At 41.8% G+C, this 17,705-nt stretch overlaps 2 protein-coding genes and 1 long non-coding RNA gene across 6 annotated transcripts; 2 read left to right on the top strand and 1 right to left on the bottom strand.

Annotated features, from left to right (window-relative positions):
• Window positions 1–337: 337 nt before the first annotated feature.
• On the bottom strand, window positions 338–4,534 carry LOC135588341 (uncharacterized). The gene is made up of 4 exons (XM_065080418.1): window positions 4,137–4,534; window positions 3,255–3,410; window positions 2,273–2,959; window positions 338–1,865 (listed from the first exon to the last, which is right to left on the bottom strand). Exons 1-4 carry the CDS (start codon window positions 4,473–4,475, stop codon window positions 651–653), a joined length of 2,397 nt encoding a protein of 798 aa, XP_064936490.1. The 5' UTR covers window positions 4,476–4,534; the 3' UTR covers window positions 338–650.
• A 2,822-nt stretch (window positions 4,535–7,356) lies between these two features.
• On the top strand, window positions 7,357–10,540 carry LOC135680423 (protein YABBY 2-like). The gene is made up of 6 exons (XM_065194303.1): window positions 7,357–7,425; window positions 8,511–8,630; window positions 9,281–9,410; window positions 9,638–9,683; window positions 9,817–9,892; window positions 10,481–10,540. Exons 1-6 carry the CDS (start codon window positions 7,357–7,359, stop codon window positions 10,538–10,540), a joined length of 501 nt encoding a protein of 166 aa, XP_065050375.1.
• A 2,735-nt stretch (window positions 10,541–13,275) lies between these two features.
• Window positions 13,276–16,826, top strand: LOC103996175 (uncharacterized). 4 transcript variants are annotated; one of them, XR_010476212.1, is made up of 7 exons: window positions 13,276–14,815; window positions 14,930–15,092; window positions 15,639–15,716; window positions 15,789–15,897; window positions 15,984–16,351; window positions 16,438–16,583; window positions 16,688–16,826. It is a non-coding gene; the product is annotated as an uncharacterized LOC103996175 (long non-coding RNA). The 4 variants fall into 4 exon arrangements; XR_010476213.1 differs by having other exon boundaries at window positions 13,276–14,576; XR_010476210.1 differs by having other exon boundaries at window positions 13,276–15,092.
• Window positions 16,827–17,705: the final 879 nt, after the last annotated feature.

Consider the following 17,705-nt stretch of genomic DNA (forward strand, 5'->3'; position numbering starts at 1 on the left):
CTCAAAGATGTTGATACGTTTCCGGACACAGTGATATCAACGCTGAGATAATTTTACATAAATATCCCACTGAAGTCTTTTTTCAATGGCCATTTTCTCCCATTTAAAATATGTCGAAAATTTTGTCCAAAAATTGAAAAAAAATCTCAATCAATTACAATAATAAGTGAGAAACCTGTCTATCAAACTTATGATCAAAGTACATCAAACCATCCATTTCAAAAGTTGTGGTGATGTCATAACACATATTAATCATTAACATAGCACACCACTGCTCATAATACATAATAATAATAATACTTCAGAAAGTTCAAAATATATGGTTGCACTCCTAATATGAAATAAGCTTTCTCATATACATGCACAAAAACACAAGCCCATAAGTTTAAGAGCATTACATACAGTTGGAAACACTAAAAAGGTGGCTCCATGTGAAGCAAAATAACTCCTTGCTTCTCTCCCTTAGTCTCTACTCATCATAATATTAACACATTTGAACAAAAATCTCTAACTACAACATTAACAAGTTATCCTAACCTTAGTATTTAAGGCCGACTACATGAATCCTTTTTCGTAGCTCACCATCATTCAGATCTTGGGTTAAGTCGAGTGCAAAGACAAATTGTCGATTGAAACAGCAAGGATGAGGCCTAAACAACCTCCACCTCCAAATTTACAGACGTGGTTAGGAAAAATGCCACTGCTGATTCCACTGGCCATGAAGACTCAGCAGCTGATTCTACTGGCAATGAGAGATCAGCAGTTGCCTCTCTTGTCCATGAAGCCTCGAAAACCGACTCCACTGGACATAAGAACTCAGAATCTGATACTGCCAAGTGTAGTTCTGATGCTGGCTGGAAAAGCTTTGCCATTACCTCTTTGGAAAGCTCCGTGTAATGAAATTCTATCTGAAGACGGTGGTGAATTAGTGTTGAAGTTGTCAGTCCTTTTCTTAGATCAACTTGGAGCTCCCTGACTGGGATGGCAGCGAGAAAGCTCTTGATGTACTCCTTGCAGGATTCCTGCCCTCGGCATATGAGTTCATCCTCCATATTAGCATCCCCGATGTCCTGCTCCCCAGAAAATTCCCCCTGCTTTATACCATCATTATGTTGGACTTGAGTTTCAGCATCTGGCACATTGCGACAGGCAGGTCTGCTTTCATTCTTATGTTTGTGAATTGTTGTGGTGTCATCAAACTTTAAAATGTAAGCCTGGTTGCACCCTTCATGAAGTCTCTCCCCAAGCGTGTCAATAATGTAGTAAGCATCATGCTCGACCTTGAGGACGAAGAAGTGATCATTCCAGCTAACGATGTAAATGTGAGGACCACAATCAGAAGAATACTCTGGTTTAGTTCGGTTGATTTCATCCCAGATGTTGTCAAAGGACATTGCCCCATGCAGGAAGTTGAAGCTGTCACTATCATCAGTTCCTTCAGGATGGAAGAACCCCACAAAGGATTTTGCAGGGACAATAGAAAGCGGTCGAATTTTTGCCTCCAGAACAGTCTCGAGGTCGAAGTGTTTGTCAGGAAAATGCTCCCTGTATGTCTGGTTCTTACAAAGTGTCCTCCAATCTAGAGAACCTTCTCGTATGAGATTGTCAAATTGAGATTTGATGGGCATCATATGGGGATTAGCCTGAAACCAATCAGCAATAACAGCAACAAGCACAGTGCAAGCACTCTCACCAGATGCTTGTTCACTCCTCTGATCAATTGATGCAAGGAATGCTTGGGTGCAGAGCTTCAAGCGACCATCACGGCTTATTACCTCCTTCAGCTCCCAGCTTCCTACCACAAAATTATCGTCACCAAAGTTGGATACTGCTGGACAGTTTGCCACCGAATTGTCATACCAATTCTGCAATAACATTAAAAGTACTTTCAAACAACCTGTGACGTTGTAAATGATCCTCGTAGACAAAGCAGATTACGCATGTATAGCCACCCATGACACATTAAAAATAATTTTATCCTTTGTGTATAAACATAAAATCTTTAATCTTATAAATCAAAGAGAAAAACATAAGCAACACAAAAAGAACAAACACAATAAGATAAAATTTGAAAAAACTCAAAAATTGCATCATCTTTGAATGTTTATTAAATGCCTTAAGAGCACTTTGACACAATCGTTTAATCACTACAAGTATATGTACCTAATGTGAGCTCATATACATCTTTCATGGTAAATATAGATAATATTAAATATCACATGAGGTATGAGAGTTACCACGAAAAAGATAAAATTGAAAAATGATAACATACCACAGCACAAGTTAATCCTCCAACAGAGCAAAGCTGACGACGATCAAAATCTATGTCATCCCCACCCTCTTCTCCATATGATTTCTTTAGCAGAGGCTCCCCTTTAGCCTTTGGAGATCTGAAGTTGAGCCTGGTCTTTTTCCACGGAATGATACTTCTCTTTGAAACAAAGTAAACAGGGTGCTCAGGTATAGATATTGATGGCGCATCCTCAACATCTGAATAACTAACATCTGATTTTTGGTGACTGTAGTAAACCAAATCATCATAATCTGTATTTGTCATCATATCAGAGTAAAATGATCCTTCGATGTAGTTTGCAGATGCCAAGGTTCCATAACTAAAAGATTTTCTTTCACTAAAATCATCCTTGTTTTCTTCTACATTTTCAACATCATCGAGGGAGTCTGTGTTACAGGGGTATGCATGTTCAGCATCATCATTCCTAGGAGAGCATTTCTCTTCATTGCCGTAATCCTCTTGGTATGCTTTTTTTGCCTTTCGACTTAAAGCTAAAGCTTTAAGAATATTTACTTTTCTCAATCCAGATTTAAGAGTATGTGGCTCATCCTTCTCACAAGGGAACGCATCACCAAGGGGAGGTGACGAGGGGACAGGAACTATAGAACTCTGCACTGCCTCTGTCTGTTCTTGTATGGTCCTCAACTCCAGTAAGTTAAGTGCTATCTGTGACAGGAAGCTACCATCATGTCAGTAAATATGAATGTCAATGATGATAGAAGGTAGAAGTGGCAGATTCCAATTTAGAATATAATATTGCCACTTTTGTTGCAAAAGATACAAATCCATGTGTTGATTAACCACAGTTGAACACTAAGCAAAATAACAATGAATCTTTGCAATCACTTTGATTAGATTGTTTTAATTAACGAGTGACTTTATTTGGGCAGTTGATTTGTTGTTTTACAATAATTTTTTTGGACACAAAACATCACAGCAAAATCAACAGAGAGTAACGTACATATAATGTTGGCTGGGATTCAGTAGGGATGCCCATTGGCAACAAAGGAACATCGATCTCCATCTGTTTTTGTTCTGCAGTGGGAGCAAATTCTGCCAGGTTCACAGAAGCCATGCCAATCATACAGGCCTTGATCTTAGGACCTTCACTTAGACCCTAATGAGAAGATAAAATAGAAAATACGTGATCAGATAGTTGTGTTCAGCTCAAGGGGAAACTAAACCTTCTTCAGAGCATACACTTGTAAACATAGAAATTACATGACCAGAAGGAAGAATACTGTAAACAGCTTCAAAATAAGAATGGAAACTGACATAAAGTTCAGAATCTTTGGAAACTAAACCTTCCATGGAGAATTTGTAGAGTTACAGTCAAAAAATTCAAAGGAAGGGCATTGTGTTAAAGGTCTAGTCAACTGATTACGGATTTAAGACTTCAGTTAACGTGTTAAAGGTAAAAATTAGGCACCCAGAGGAGGTTTATTCAACTCAACAACAATGACAAGGAATTCTTGATTCACGAACTACTCAGACTGTGTAAACTATTGAGGAATTTTCTTGAAAGGTCGCTCAAAATCAGCCATTTCAACCCAGAAAAAGAAACAGATTGCAGTTTTGACATGACAATTAATGGATATGAAATTAACAAAACACCAACAAAATTGATAAAGCATGTCTATGTAGCTCAATAACAATCTAATACCACTTATGTATGCATTGAGACATTTGAGAACTTACGAAAGAAGTTGTTTTGATCCCAATCAAAACCCTAACAAAAAGATAAAAGGAAACACCAAATCGTACTTGGACAATCTTTAACAAAAGCATAGCAACTTGTTGGGAACAATCAGAAGCAAGAACATAAGAGAAAATTAGGCCTTACCATGAAAACGGCGAAGGCGATCTCCCAGGGTAGGAAGGCACCGTTCTCCTTGTGAGCGGAGAGGGTGCAGGCGGTGAGGAACTCCTCGTCCCACTCCACGACGCCCCCTTCCCGGACCTCCTCCTCCCTCGTCCGGTTCCGCCGCACCCCGCCACGCCGCAGCGAGCTGAGCGGCGTCTTCGAACCCTTCCACCTCACCTCAGCCACGGCAGCAGCTCTGGCCCCCAACCCCGACCCCGTCTCCGGCAGGCCCTCGATTCTTCGCACCACCAGCCGCATCTCGTACCTCTTGGACTGCAGCAGGGACCACGGCCGCCACCTCATCATCCTCGCCACCATTTGCCGTGCGACCACCGCCGAAGACCCAAGCAAACGGGTGGATTCCGAGATGGATCCTCCGCCTTCGCGTCGGCTTTATACAGCTTTACCTCCGATGCCAACTGCAGCACTACATGTATGTTTACCTATATACCCTCGTCGTCACGGATAATGACCAACAGTTGTGAGATAAAAAGTTCGAAATGCAAGAGTATTTTGGGTATATAGAAAAAAATTGTAGATTGCGCATTAGATATGGTTAAAAAAATTTACCATCTGGCAAACGACAGCTACATAATTCATTTACATATTTATGGGTGAATTTTGACTTCTTTTCTGGATTAATCTGTTAACATCTCCCAATTACAATTCATATGATGCAAATAAAATAAGAAAAATGTGGACTTCATGGCATTTAGAAACCGGCCTCCCTCATTTCTTGAGTTGTTACCATCAGTTCATCACAGTAAAGAAGATGATAGCAAAAGGAAGCGTCTGTTCCCAACTCAAGCAACCTATTCGATGGCATTTGTCCCATCCAAAGTCTTCCCCCAAGTCAACCGAGGCGAGGGAGAGGTCCCTCGCATTGTTTTTCCAAAGGCAATGACGTTGGATTCATGGTTTCACACGCAAACAGGGGCCCATTCATGTTGATGTGACACCGAGGTCAGAACCGTGGTCTCATCCTCGTCCTTCTCCGCTCCTTCATCCACTAGTTTGCTTTCGATCTCCGCAACAGCAGTATCTATCATCCCCGAAACCTCCAAGTCCTTGCAGCACGACAGGATGGCGAGTCAGCGGTGACTTCGGGACAGAGATCACTGTCCATTATCATTATTATTATTAGTCATCATCCACTGTCGGTCACATCGTTGAAAGATCGAAATTGTGCGTGTCATCTTCCGAATACAAAGTGGGAGAGAGATCAAAGTCAACGCGTGTTCTGTGGATTGCCGGTTGCTGTTCATGCAGCAAAAGAAATGTCTGACCTCGATACACTGAGTTCAGGCTTGATGGTCTTAAGCTACTCTCCACGACGACGAAGCAATTACAATTGGTTAGTTAGACTGTCACTCGCGTACCTGATCTCCCTCCCTGTTCTTGGTGGCTTATTGCATGTGCAGAAAGCGGCGGTCATCGACCACATCGCAGAAGGGAAGAAGATGATTCTGATACATAGATTATAGACACGCATGAAGAAAAGAAATGTTGAGAAAGAGACGGCTCACCGAGAAGTTTGGTGACCAGCTGTAACATATCGAGTCTGCGAATGGTTTGGGTTTGCAGCCTCAGAAACTTAGCAGACATGTTCCTCGCTTTATATAGTATCGAGATTCTAATAATCGAGTCATTTGGTGACGATGTTTCTTCTTCCATTTGGTGATGATGTGACAAACTGAGCTAAGGCGAGCTGCAATAGGCTCTTTGGACTTTGACATTCCATGTGGTTCTCAAGTCCACGTTTCGATTTTGTCAACTCAAATCATTCCTGCAACATTAAGGCTCTTTGGACTTGACATTCCATGTGGGCCAGATGTCATTCTCCAAGCCCAAAATAAGGAGTAATATCAAAGCCTGAATGTTGCAACACCTGCTGCTGCCCTTCTAATAACTATGCTATTTCACTTATATATATATATATATATATATATATATATATATATATATATATATATATATATATATATATATATATACTGTGTTATATTTATGTCAGAACATAATTGGGCTTTTCATAATAATTTTGCTGATACCAACCAAATTCCCACCGTATCATATCATGATTTTGATGACCGGCATGGTCTTCCCATGTCGGAAGACATGGGAAACCGTGTCCCTCGGACTCGGAGAATAATCTCAGGCTCGACTCCATCAACATTCACATGGCATTTCTGCGAGGAGACTTCTCTCTACTCCAATTTGTCTTCGTCACCTTCCCTGTCTCTTTAATCGAAGAGAGTGATGGCTCGACGGCCATGTACAACCCATCGATTTCTGCAGCGCACATCGCCCTTGCTTCTCGGGTGAAAAGAAAGTGAAAACACGCAGCTGATTCCTTGAAATCGTCTGGTGATCTACTGAGTTTTCTCTATCTTGGGAGGTAGTCGTGACATCTGAATCAAGCTATAAGCTGTAGAGACGAAGATCAAACTTCAAAGATTCTGCCTGTCCTCACTGTTCTTGTACGAAAGAACTCTTGCTGGTGTGCTCACCGAGTTGCACAGTAAAATCTCCCAACATGGCTCGATTAACTAGAAGAAACGGAGGACAAGAGTGAAGTTGATTCATGAACAAACAGTGCTACTTACTAGTAGAAAACCAAATTAATCGGACGATCTTATCTTGGATAAAAAGAAGTTCTAAAAACAAGATGAAAATGAGTCCCTATCTATTTCTCAAACACTGCAACAGCTTTGTGGAGTCAAACTATCCAATCAACACCATATGGTTGAGGGCAATTCCTCCATTTGCCATTCAGAAGTACTTGATGTAAATTTCACGAGCCTCGTAATATAGTAAATCAAGATTTATGTCCTGAAATTACAGCTTCTCTCTCTCTCTCTCTCTCTCTCTCTCTCTCTCTCTCTCTCTCTCTCTCTCTCTCTCTATCTCGTCCCAGCTATATCCCCTGCCCTCCCCACATGCAGGTAATCAGAGCTACAAGGAGAGAGAGGGAGAGAGAGAGAGAGAAAGTAACAAGCTCTCACCCACTGATCATTCCCTCAATCATAACCCTTCTACCTCGTTCACTATTATTCTCTCCTTTCCTTTACCCGTGACTTCCATTTTGGATAATGATGTGGCTATTAATAAGTCCCTACATTCCGTTTCAGATCCTCAACTTCTTTCTTTCGCTCTTAACAGATCTCCGAAGACCTCGTCGAAGCCTTGGTGATCGGATATGTCGAACCATGTCTTGCCTGAGCAAGTTTGCTACGTCAATTGCAGCTTCTGCAACACCGTTCTTGTGGTATAAGCTGCAGCCTCTCTCTCTCTCTCTCTCTCTCTCTCTCTCTCTCTCTCTCTCGGTACCTTGTCAGCCTTCGTGTTTGCTACTGAAAGCAATTGGAGTTTGGAACTGATTAAGAAGCATAAGGTATATAGTAATTGATCTTTGTTTCTCTTTTTAGAATCATTGTATATGGTGCCTATCATGATCTTAGGGTTAGCCGTCTCACTAAGAGAACATGTGAATCGAGAAAAGCTTGATAGTCTGCCTCTGAACAACAAATTGAGATCTTCATGCTGAAATGATGTCCTACTCAACCAAGATCTGACATGCGGGAGGTGGTTCGGCATGAATATGGGGGTTTAAGTGCAGCCAATGAAGCTTTTTTAAGCCTGAATCTTGTGAGATATCTGAGCAAGAGTTTCTCAGATCTGACAGTGCAGGACCGCAGGTGGCTCTATGCGTGCCATATTACATATTTCGCTTGTGGAGATATTGCAACAAGCACCAGTTTATCCATATTTCACATTGATCTGAGTTCTGTGCAGAATATAAGAGGGGTAAATTAAATTGTGGTAGACACACTCGGCTACTTGTTTTGTTTTGTTAATGCTGATTACTATTGATTACTTCTGCAGCATCAAGAATCACGGAAGTGATCCAAGATCCATCAAAATCATGTGAAACCCTAATTTGCTGCAAACCTTGCAAACCTGTAGAAAAATACTGTCTCTTTTCTTCCTTCTCATCCCATTTCTTCTGCTAAGAGATGTAATCTCTCGGCATTTTTCCTGCAAGTTCGAGTTCCTTAATTTCATTGTGAACTCTGTTGTCTCACGAAAATAACTATGTTGACATATCTTGAACATGGAGTCCAAAAATGATTAACCTATTTTTGGTGCCTCTTAAACCAAGAAAAAGAAATAGGAATATGTAGAACAATTATACAGCTCCTTCCAAGTTAATGGACACAACAATTCGAGTATGTTATGGAATACTGACTTCTTTTCTCCATAACAAAGTTATGAAAGTAAGCAAGATCTAGAAGAAATTAATGCCTTTTGACTTGTTTTACATCCAACTTATTCTTGTTCTTCCTACTTCAGGTCAACATTCCCGGCAACAATTCGTTCAGCATTGTCACAGTAAGATGTGGACTTTGTGCTAATATTCTGTACGTAAATCTCGAAGGTTTGCATGGAGTTCTCCCACTTCAGAATTTTCAGGTTCAAATGCTCCCATTGATCTGTGCAGTATTGTTTGTTGCTAATTTCCAATGGAAAATATTACTGTTTTCTTGTTTGAAGATATATAGACATGCATATCTTATGACTCTACGGAAAAGGAATATGTGAGATTATTATGCCAACGACATAATCTATGATCTCTTCTTCTCCGAGTAGCTTTCTTTCGGTGCTACCAATTCATTTAAAAGCTTAAGTTGGCTATTTCAAGCTTCATACATGGAGATTGAACCAAGTGTAATGGAAAACTAACGAGACCTGCCTATGTTCATCATATATATTAGTTGATTAGATAGGCGGCATAATATATGCATATTAGATTCCGACAAAGATCGATTCATTTAAAAGCTTGAGGTGATAACTGTTCTTAGCTTTAGCTATCTAATTTCATCTGTCATGCCACTTATGATTGATGTGCTACTGTTGAATTTTTTAGTTTGTAACAAAATATCCTAATCCAACAAAAGAAAATGAGTTTTTCTCTTCTTGTTAGACATACTTAAGAACTACTTGACTCAGAGAGGAAACTCTATCACTAGATCTCAATTGTCAGACAGGCTGGATACTAATGTACAAGCACAAAGATAAGCCCCTGCAATTGTTCTTCCTTTTTTTCTTCTTATTGTTTGAAGAATAAAGTGCAGAATCATAACCTTGGGTCTCAACACCTTCACATGGATTTTGGATCTTCTTCAAGTTGCACCAGGCTATCAGTCATGAACCCAGTGGATTATGTTCAACAGCAAATGCAACTGATCCATCGTAAGCTTTTCTGTGCTATCTTCATCATTTTATATATACATCTATATATGTAAAAATGTACGTATAAGAATGTATGCATACAACAAAATACTGCAGTTTGCTTCTCTTGTTTCTTTATCTTATGGAGAACAAAATTAGAGAGCAAATCGATTGCTTTTGATGCTTGCAAAATAATTGTGCAAGCAAGAGACTTTTGTGTCTTACTTCTTGCATCTTCCTGTAAGCAGCAACGGAGAAGCGGCGCGCTCCTTCGGCCTATAACAGATTTATCAAGTAATTTCCTCGAAATAAAATTCAATTGTTGTAGTCGTTCTAAATTTTCTTGAGCCATTGGCGTCGTACAAATCTTAATAGATTCGTTTGTGTATTGCTGCTGCTAACGATGTCTAGATTTTCTTTTACACAGGGAGGAGATTCGACGGCTGAAGACAAAGAATCCCAACATTAGCCACAAGGAAGCTTTCAGCAGAGCAGCAAAAAATGTAACAAGTAGTAGCATCGCTTAGAACCTCAACTTACTCAACATCCATCTGCACCAAAAATAATAGTGGCAAAAAATTAGACATGAGATGAATATTCATGAATCATTGAAATATCATATGAATGGAGCTATAGACATGGAAAGAAAAAAGGGATATAGATATGTTTGTCATGCATACACTGCAACATTCTTTCCCTATTAGATATGATTGCATAGATAGGAATAATTTATTCATGAAAATTAGCTCTTCGGCTTAAACCAGTCTTCTTACTAGAACTGAGGGCTAATCCCCTTAATTAAATGTTAGGCCTCCTCATGAAATATAAACACCGCAATTAACACCATGAGCCATAGTTTGCCATCATTAATTAAGCATAAACGTGTGCTCTAAATTCTTTACTTGGAAAAATATGCATGAAATATCAATGTCATGAAAAAAGCACAATCTTCCCATTGCAAACATTTTGTTGGAGATGTAAACCATGACAAGTTAAATGATATATCCACTACTGTGTGTGTTCTATATTCTACTTGGGATCAGCTTCAACCACTGAATCCATGCTGCCTCCTAATTTCCTTCAACTTGCAGTGGGCACACTTCCCTGAAATCCATATGGGGCTAACGATCAAGGGGAACAAGCAAGTCTGATGTCGAGGTCAATGCTGCTCAACTGAGTGGAACTTCTCGTGTTTGTTCTTGAATGGTGTTTGTTCTTGTAGCCAATGGTAAAAATGTTATTCTACTGTGTGCCAAAGTATCAAGGGATGTAACAAGATCATCGTTTTCCAATAAACATTTTTTGCCTTCATGGTTTTATATACAAAACATTGTCGGCAGTACTCGATTGAATTAATCCTTTACCTAATTGTCGAGCAGAACTTAAATATAAACAGATAAAGTTATTGACTTCTCGGCTACTCTATGGGGATCTCTGCAATGGCTGAAGCATAAATACAGGTCGAGATGCAAATCCAACATTTTACTGAAGAGAAGGTGAAGACGTCGACCTCATCATCATCAAACAGCACTGCTGGTTGCAAGTAACACAAGTATATACCGCACCATCAATACATTACAGCAAAGAAAGCACGTCATGTACGTGTACGATGAAAAGAATGGAAAAGAGAAGGTAAAGATGTACTAAAGTTACACTGCCTGAGGCATAAACAGAGAAAAGAGTCACCAGCTGGAAGGGAGGGAGGGAGGGAGGGAGGGAGACAGAGTTAATTATTACGAGGAACATTGCGAGTCCGGCCAAGACAGGAACTGCCGTCCTTGCACTGTCAGGTGCCTGATCAAGGACTGAAGCAAGCCGCGAGGGGGGTGGAGGAAAAGGAGGCATCGATGTATCAAGCACACATGCCAAAAAAGAAGAATCTGATGAGAGAGAGAGGAATGTGTTGTTGTCAGTCCAATGAGGTGTCACTTCAGACAGCGATTTAAATGAACAGGGAATCCGGCGAGGATCCAAGGCGGCACAGAATGACACGGCCTCGGATTCGAGCACCCCTAGATCGCATGAGAATCCATCTCCACATGCCAAAATAGTTACACGAGCTCACGAACCATATAGTTGAACGAGTTCACGGTCATGAAGCTTTGAAATCTTATATGTTTGATTCATTGTTGGGCCAATGACAGAACTATTCTTCACTCATGGACTGTCAGTTGCTTCCTCTCATCGCATGAGAATCCCTCGCTGTTTCTCGTTCTTCTTTCTCGGGTCTCCTCCGTCTCCTTAATTTGCCACTACCTGAAAGACATGTTTTTTGCAGCTATGATGAAGTGAAATACATGTTCTTTTACTCGAAATCGAACTGGATTGTAAGTTCTTTGTTTTTATGGTGATAGGTAGACAATAATTAGATAAATATAAAGATTTTTTGTGTAAATTATTGTCAGGTTAAATAGTATATTTACCCTCTGATGTATATATTTTAGGGCAGCAATAGCTCCTGTGAATCAAAATATCAAACACTTGAGTTCTCACATAGAACAATGGACATAGACGTACTTCTGTTGATATATAGGATAGAAGATAAGATTTTCCTAACTATATAAGGAAATTTAAGCTTTTTCACTTCTTCAATAAAGTTTTATCAATAAAACTTCTTCAATAATTGTTCTTATCTTCTATTATTTTTATCATGGTATCAAAGCAATGAGAAAAGCGAAGTTTCGCTCTTACCCAGCGACCAACATCGTTGAGAAAAGCAAAGCTTCGTCTTTGCCTTCGGCTAGTGACCAACACCGCTACAACCAAATTCCTAAGAGGCTCCGCGGCCAATCCTCATCTTCCTCACTGCGATAGTCTTCGTTGATCTACCAATAATCGACGGACTTAAGGGGAACGAAAGGAACACCTGTGCCCTCACAGCAACAGCAATCGCAGCAGCAATAACGATATGCTCTTGCTCTACTCACGAAGCCTCTCGCTCGTAAACCATTATTTGGATCGATCCAAGATTGGTATCCTTGTTAGGAGCACCATCGGGCATGATAGAAGATAAGATTTCGTTCTGCTCATATGCAAGCCGAGGGATGCGCTTGATTACTGTTTGACGATTTCTTCTTCTCTTGGTTTTAATCCTGGGCTAATATTGTATTTGAGCAACTGTTGTATTTGTATGTGATCCTATGCCCCAAAAGATCAGGAAACCACACGATGATTTGTGACCGCCATGGTGGACCGCCTTGCCGTCTGCTTATCCGTCGGCAACCAGCCTTTGTCATAGCAAAGCTTTACGCTCGCAGGTGTTCATCAGCAGCTTCATCTTTGAAGGTTCCTGACCAGGGCAAGCAAATCTATACGCCTATAAGCCTTCTGTTCCATGAGAATTGCCACATGCAAATCAAATTGCCTACCTTTCCAGTTATCCATTTGGACGTCGTCTTGGCTGCTGCTGCTGCTACTCCATGGAAGAAGACGGACAAGGCGAGTGCATTAATCCAGTAACGGCTCACCTTATTATGGAGAAGGCAGCAGCGATCGTTTCCTCCTCTCCATAACCACACGGGACGACGAAACATCGAACCTTCCTCGCGCGCGTCTCGGATTTGTCCTCATTCGATGCTTCACGCACTTGCGGTCTTAGGAAGGCGGCGAGCGTCCAGCTCAGCGCCTCACAAAATCCGGTCAAATCGAAGGTTCCGTCTCGCCGCCAGCACCTGGCCTTCCGACTTGCCCTAACCCAGTCGTCGTCCCTGGGTCCCATCAGCTAACGTGGCCTGGTATGTTTCTGGGTTCCCTTCTTCATTCCCCGCACCCGCGGCACCGTAGCAACTCGCCTCGTTTCGAAGCCCACGTGGCGACACGGAATCCATGTACTGAACGCTTCTCATTCTGGTCCGCAGAAGCATCGTAACATTAAGTTCTGGTTCACCACGCCTCTTTTTTAGCTTCAGATATTGGCCTCTGAGGTTCCGACACCGGGAAAGAGCATATGGCACGGAAGCCGCCACCCGAGCCTGCCTCGGTTCCCCGCAGGCTCCGGCCGCTGATCGTCGTGGAGAATCCGAAGCCGAAGCCAGGATCCCGTTGCGCCGAGGCGTCCGGAGAAACGGCGGCGGAGTGCGCAGCCATCTTCTGCTGCTGCCCCTGCGGCCTGGCGAAACTCCTAGTTTTCGCGGTAATCAAGCTGCCGGAGGGGCTCGTACGGAAGGCCCTGCGACGGAGGAGGAAGCGGAAGAAGAAATCCACCGGGATCTGGCGGCCCAAATACGGCGCCTTGGACGATGACGACGACTTCAGCGTTCACGGAGGGTTCCTTTTGGCGGCGGCAAGGGCCGAGGAGGCGTGGCCCGCGAAGACGCCGTCTCAGGAGCTGCTGGAGTTGGAGAAGGAGATGCGGGCGAAGTTTTACGGCGCCGGATTTTGGCGAAGCGGTTCGCAGAAGGAGTAGAGGCAGCCCTCTTGGCATTCCGGTGAGAAGGGAAATGGCTTTTCTCGTGGTAGAAGAGAAGAGAACTGGTCCAAGGTGGGATCTTTTCCATTGCTCTGCTGCTGCTTCGGATTGCTCAGTTGCATTCCGACGAGCGATTTCGTCGAGGACTAATGTTTTGCCGTGGTGGACGAGTTGACTCGTCAACACATAAGTAATCTGCGTCTCAAATCGTCGATGGTTGGATGCCAATTATCCTTTACAATCGTTGGTTTTGTTTTAGATGTTTTCTTCTGGAGGAATTATGCAATGGTGAGAGGTGGTCTATTCAGATTCTTGGAGTATGAAAATAATTTCGAATACACATTTCCATAAAGTTCGATAAATGTTTGGTAAGGAATGTTCTTTGAAGTTCTCGAATGAATATAGCATCGATTTGGCAAAAAATATGATACACTGTAATTAATTTTATTTTATTATCATTTTGGAATCGACGGGAGATTCTATCCGATTCATCTTTATCATTCTACGTCATCTAAAGACATACTAGCGTGCATAGTGTTGGTGTGGAAAGTAAGGTTTAAACTATAGATCCCATCCTTTCTCGATTATTTGCAGTAGAAACAGAAATGGGGAGGAAAGACGGGAAGAGACAACTGACACGCTGTCTCCAATCCCTCTCTCTCTCTTGCTCCCTTGTCGACGCCCAACGCATCGCATCGTCGATTCCCATTTCCTTTGGCGGTGACTCGGTCGCATCGTGGCGCCTCGATCTTCTCAGCACCAACGTGGAGGCGATTCGTGTGAGGCGTTGCTTTGATCGCTTGTTTGTTTCGACTTGCGGTCGATCGATCTATTGTTTGCCCTAATTTTGTACTTGTTTCTTTTGGGTTCTTGATGATATTGGAGCTTCTGTTCTTCGGCGCCTGCCGTATAAGGGAATTCTTCGTATAATTTTCGTAATTTGTGGCGTAATTGTTGATTTGAGTTTGTCGTCTGCATTGATTTAAGTTCAGGGGTGATACGATCCTAGTTCGATTTGGTGAGGCACTGGTTTTATCCGTATTTTTTTAGGAAGAATGCATTCTGAGAATGCTGCGACAGTTTGTCCTATCTCTAGCTTCTCTTGATTGATCTTTTGCCCTGTCTGTTCTAGTTGATACGAGGTTCTTACATAGGGTTTGGTGATGGACGGGACTGCAAAGAGGGAGAGCCATTTGCCATCTGCTCGGACTCCTGTGGAAGGGGGAGTTCAGGATGCTTGTGGTGATGCATGCAGCATCCGTCTTGAACCCCTCTGCGAAATTGATCCTTCAACGGTATGGTGTCTTTTGTATTTTTGTTTTTCTTTCTATTCGTGTAAGTGATGGTTAACCTTTTTCCTGCCTCTACTCAGTAGGTGTCCTCTTGTCATTTCCTTGATTGTTGTTCTTCAGATTACTTGTTGCAAGTATGAGTTCCAATCAACAATGCATATACTCTCAGTTAGTGCCCTTCTGTCTGGTTCATCGTACATGTATTTTGAGCATGCGGACTATAGTCTTGTAAAAGTTTTTAATCGAAAGATACGGCCATCATATGTTTGTTGTTGTGATTGGACTACTTGTTTTGAGGTGCCTACTATGATAGTAGTTGAACAAGCTTGGCTTTTCTCTTTGGACTCTCTTTGCTTGATGATTTATGTTAGCTATTATCCATGCCATATGCTAGGTTTTTTTGTACAATATGCTTGAAATATCTATGATCTCAGTGTTCTTGAGAAAGCTATGATTCCTATTCCTGTTGGATGTATTTGTTGAATGTATTTGCTGTTTCAAACTCCTTCATTTTTAAGTTCAAGTTCTCTTCAATTATTTCACTACTAGGTGCCAGAGAAAATCTCGGTGTCGCATGTGTTGGCGGTCCATCGGTTTGAAGGATCCCACCTGGTTCATATGAATTGGGTAATCTTGCAATGTGTGCTCTAACTGTTGCTATGGCTAAGAGGTTTTGATTTCTTTCTGATGATTTGTCAGCCAGGAACTACTAGAGGCCGTAGAAAGGGAAAGCAGCATTAGACTTGATCGTGCAACGACCACCACAATTTTTCATCATGCAGTGCATGGAGATTTCAATTTGCAACATGTGGGTAGTTCCTCAAATCTTCTTTGATCTTCTCTTGTTATTCGTTAGAGTTAAGTAGGGAAAAGGTTCTTCTGAAGCATGTACAGATTCTTTCTTTCTCGCCTATTCATGGCAATTGCCAGTTGCTGGAAGCGATGAAGAATTTGAAGAGCATATTATCCAGCACTTTGTTGCTGCTGCTGCCAAGGGAAGAGCACGCCACATTGCTTGAAGAGGTCGGCTTAGATCAGGATCTCATGATCACCTGCAGTATCTGGTTTTCTCCACAAATTCAATTGCATCGTCTGTGGGCTTAACATCTTCCTCAGCTCCAAAAGGGGAAAATGAAATAGCTCCTGCAACAGTTGTTGCTAACCCGTCATCTCCAATAAGTAATCCAGGAGGGGATTCTGCCGAAGTAACAAATATTATGCTGGCTCATGCCAGTAACAAATATTCTTACTTCAAGTCCAAGGTTCGACTGTATACTCGTAAATGTCTATATTATAATTTCTCACATAAGTATGTCACAGCATTGTTCTGCTTCCTTTTCTTGTACAGCAAACCTGCTGGCCAGTCAAATCTTCGGCTAACCAAGATGGACCAGAACCATCAGACTTCCAATTGTTCTCAGAATCTCTGAAATCTCGTCTGAATGCAGTTTCACCGAGCTAATTCAGAGCTTATGTGCTGTTTTCAGTATCCTGGTAATGCGGATGTGGGTTGTGTCATTCACATTTTGTTGCAATAGGTACAAAGAATCTGTTGCTAAGAGCACTAACGGAAGGAGGGAGAGGCTATTTTCACGTAGGAACTCTGTGGCGGGTATTGGTTGTGAAGTTGGGAGACAAGTTGGTGTTGGAATTTGGTACCATGTCAAGAATAATGGAGCTCCTGGTACTTTTATCTCACATAGTGCTGCAGTGCACTCAGATATGGAACCAGGTAACAATGGTGTCATTGCCAATCGTGCCGAAACTTCTCCAAATAATGGCACTACCTTTGCAACTTCAGGCCCCGGTGAAAGTGATCTACTCCTTTTCTAAAGATTTGAGCTTGGTTTAGTGCTCAATATCGAAGGTACCTACATTTCTGCTAGCACGAGATTCCCTTGCGTTGGTGACTTTACTTGTCATAGAAATCAGATGAATGATACCAGAATACACAACTGTTATGATTTCACTACACTATTGTGCCTTTGATTTTGTACAAGGGTCTCTTTCAATGCAGTGAAAGGTGTTAGGTGTCAGGCGCTATAAGGCGTCAATCTGCCAAAGCGCAAAGGCTCTCTTTTAATATTGTTTCAAATATGGGTGACGTGGTGATATATGTCATGGATTTAGAGTGAAATTCGGTAGATCCAGCTCATCGACTCCAGCGTGCATGCTACCATGAATGACATCTAATCCCGACGAATAATCATACTTTCTAAGTCACACCTTAGCACGACATCATGAAGATGAAGAGCAGGCAAAAGGAGCGATTGAGTTGGTTCATGTAGTTCTCCCGCACCCGCTCATTCTCCCCGACCAACTTATCAAGGAAGAGGAAGCGACGAAGGTTATAACAATATATGAAGGTGGCGAGGTCGGAGACAGAAGTAAGGGAGCGTTGGACCATCACATCATAGACATGATACGTGAAAACGTAGGAGAAGATGAAGTGAGAGACGATAGAAACAAAGACGTCCCAGAGAAGGAAAAGAGATTTGACCACTACATTCCTAACATTGAATTTATCGACGTGCATTTAATTGAGGTATGATTAAAATCTCTTGAGTTCGTCGTCAATACGAGAAAAGTTGTGTGTTGGATCTCCTATTAGAACAT

Source organism: Musa acuminata, chromosome BXJ1-8, assembly GCF_036884655.1.
Source record: "Musa acuminata AAA Group cultivar baxijiao chromosome BXJ1-8, Cavendish_Baxijiao_AAA, whole genome shotgun sequence".
NCBI lineage: Eukaryota > Viridiplantae > Streptophyta > Magnoliopsida > Zingiberales > Musaceae > Musa > Musa acuminata.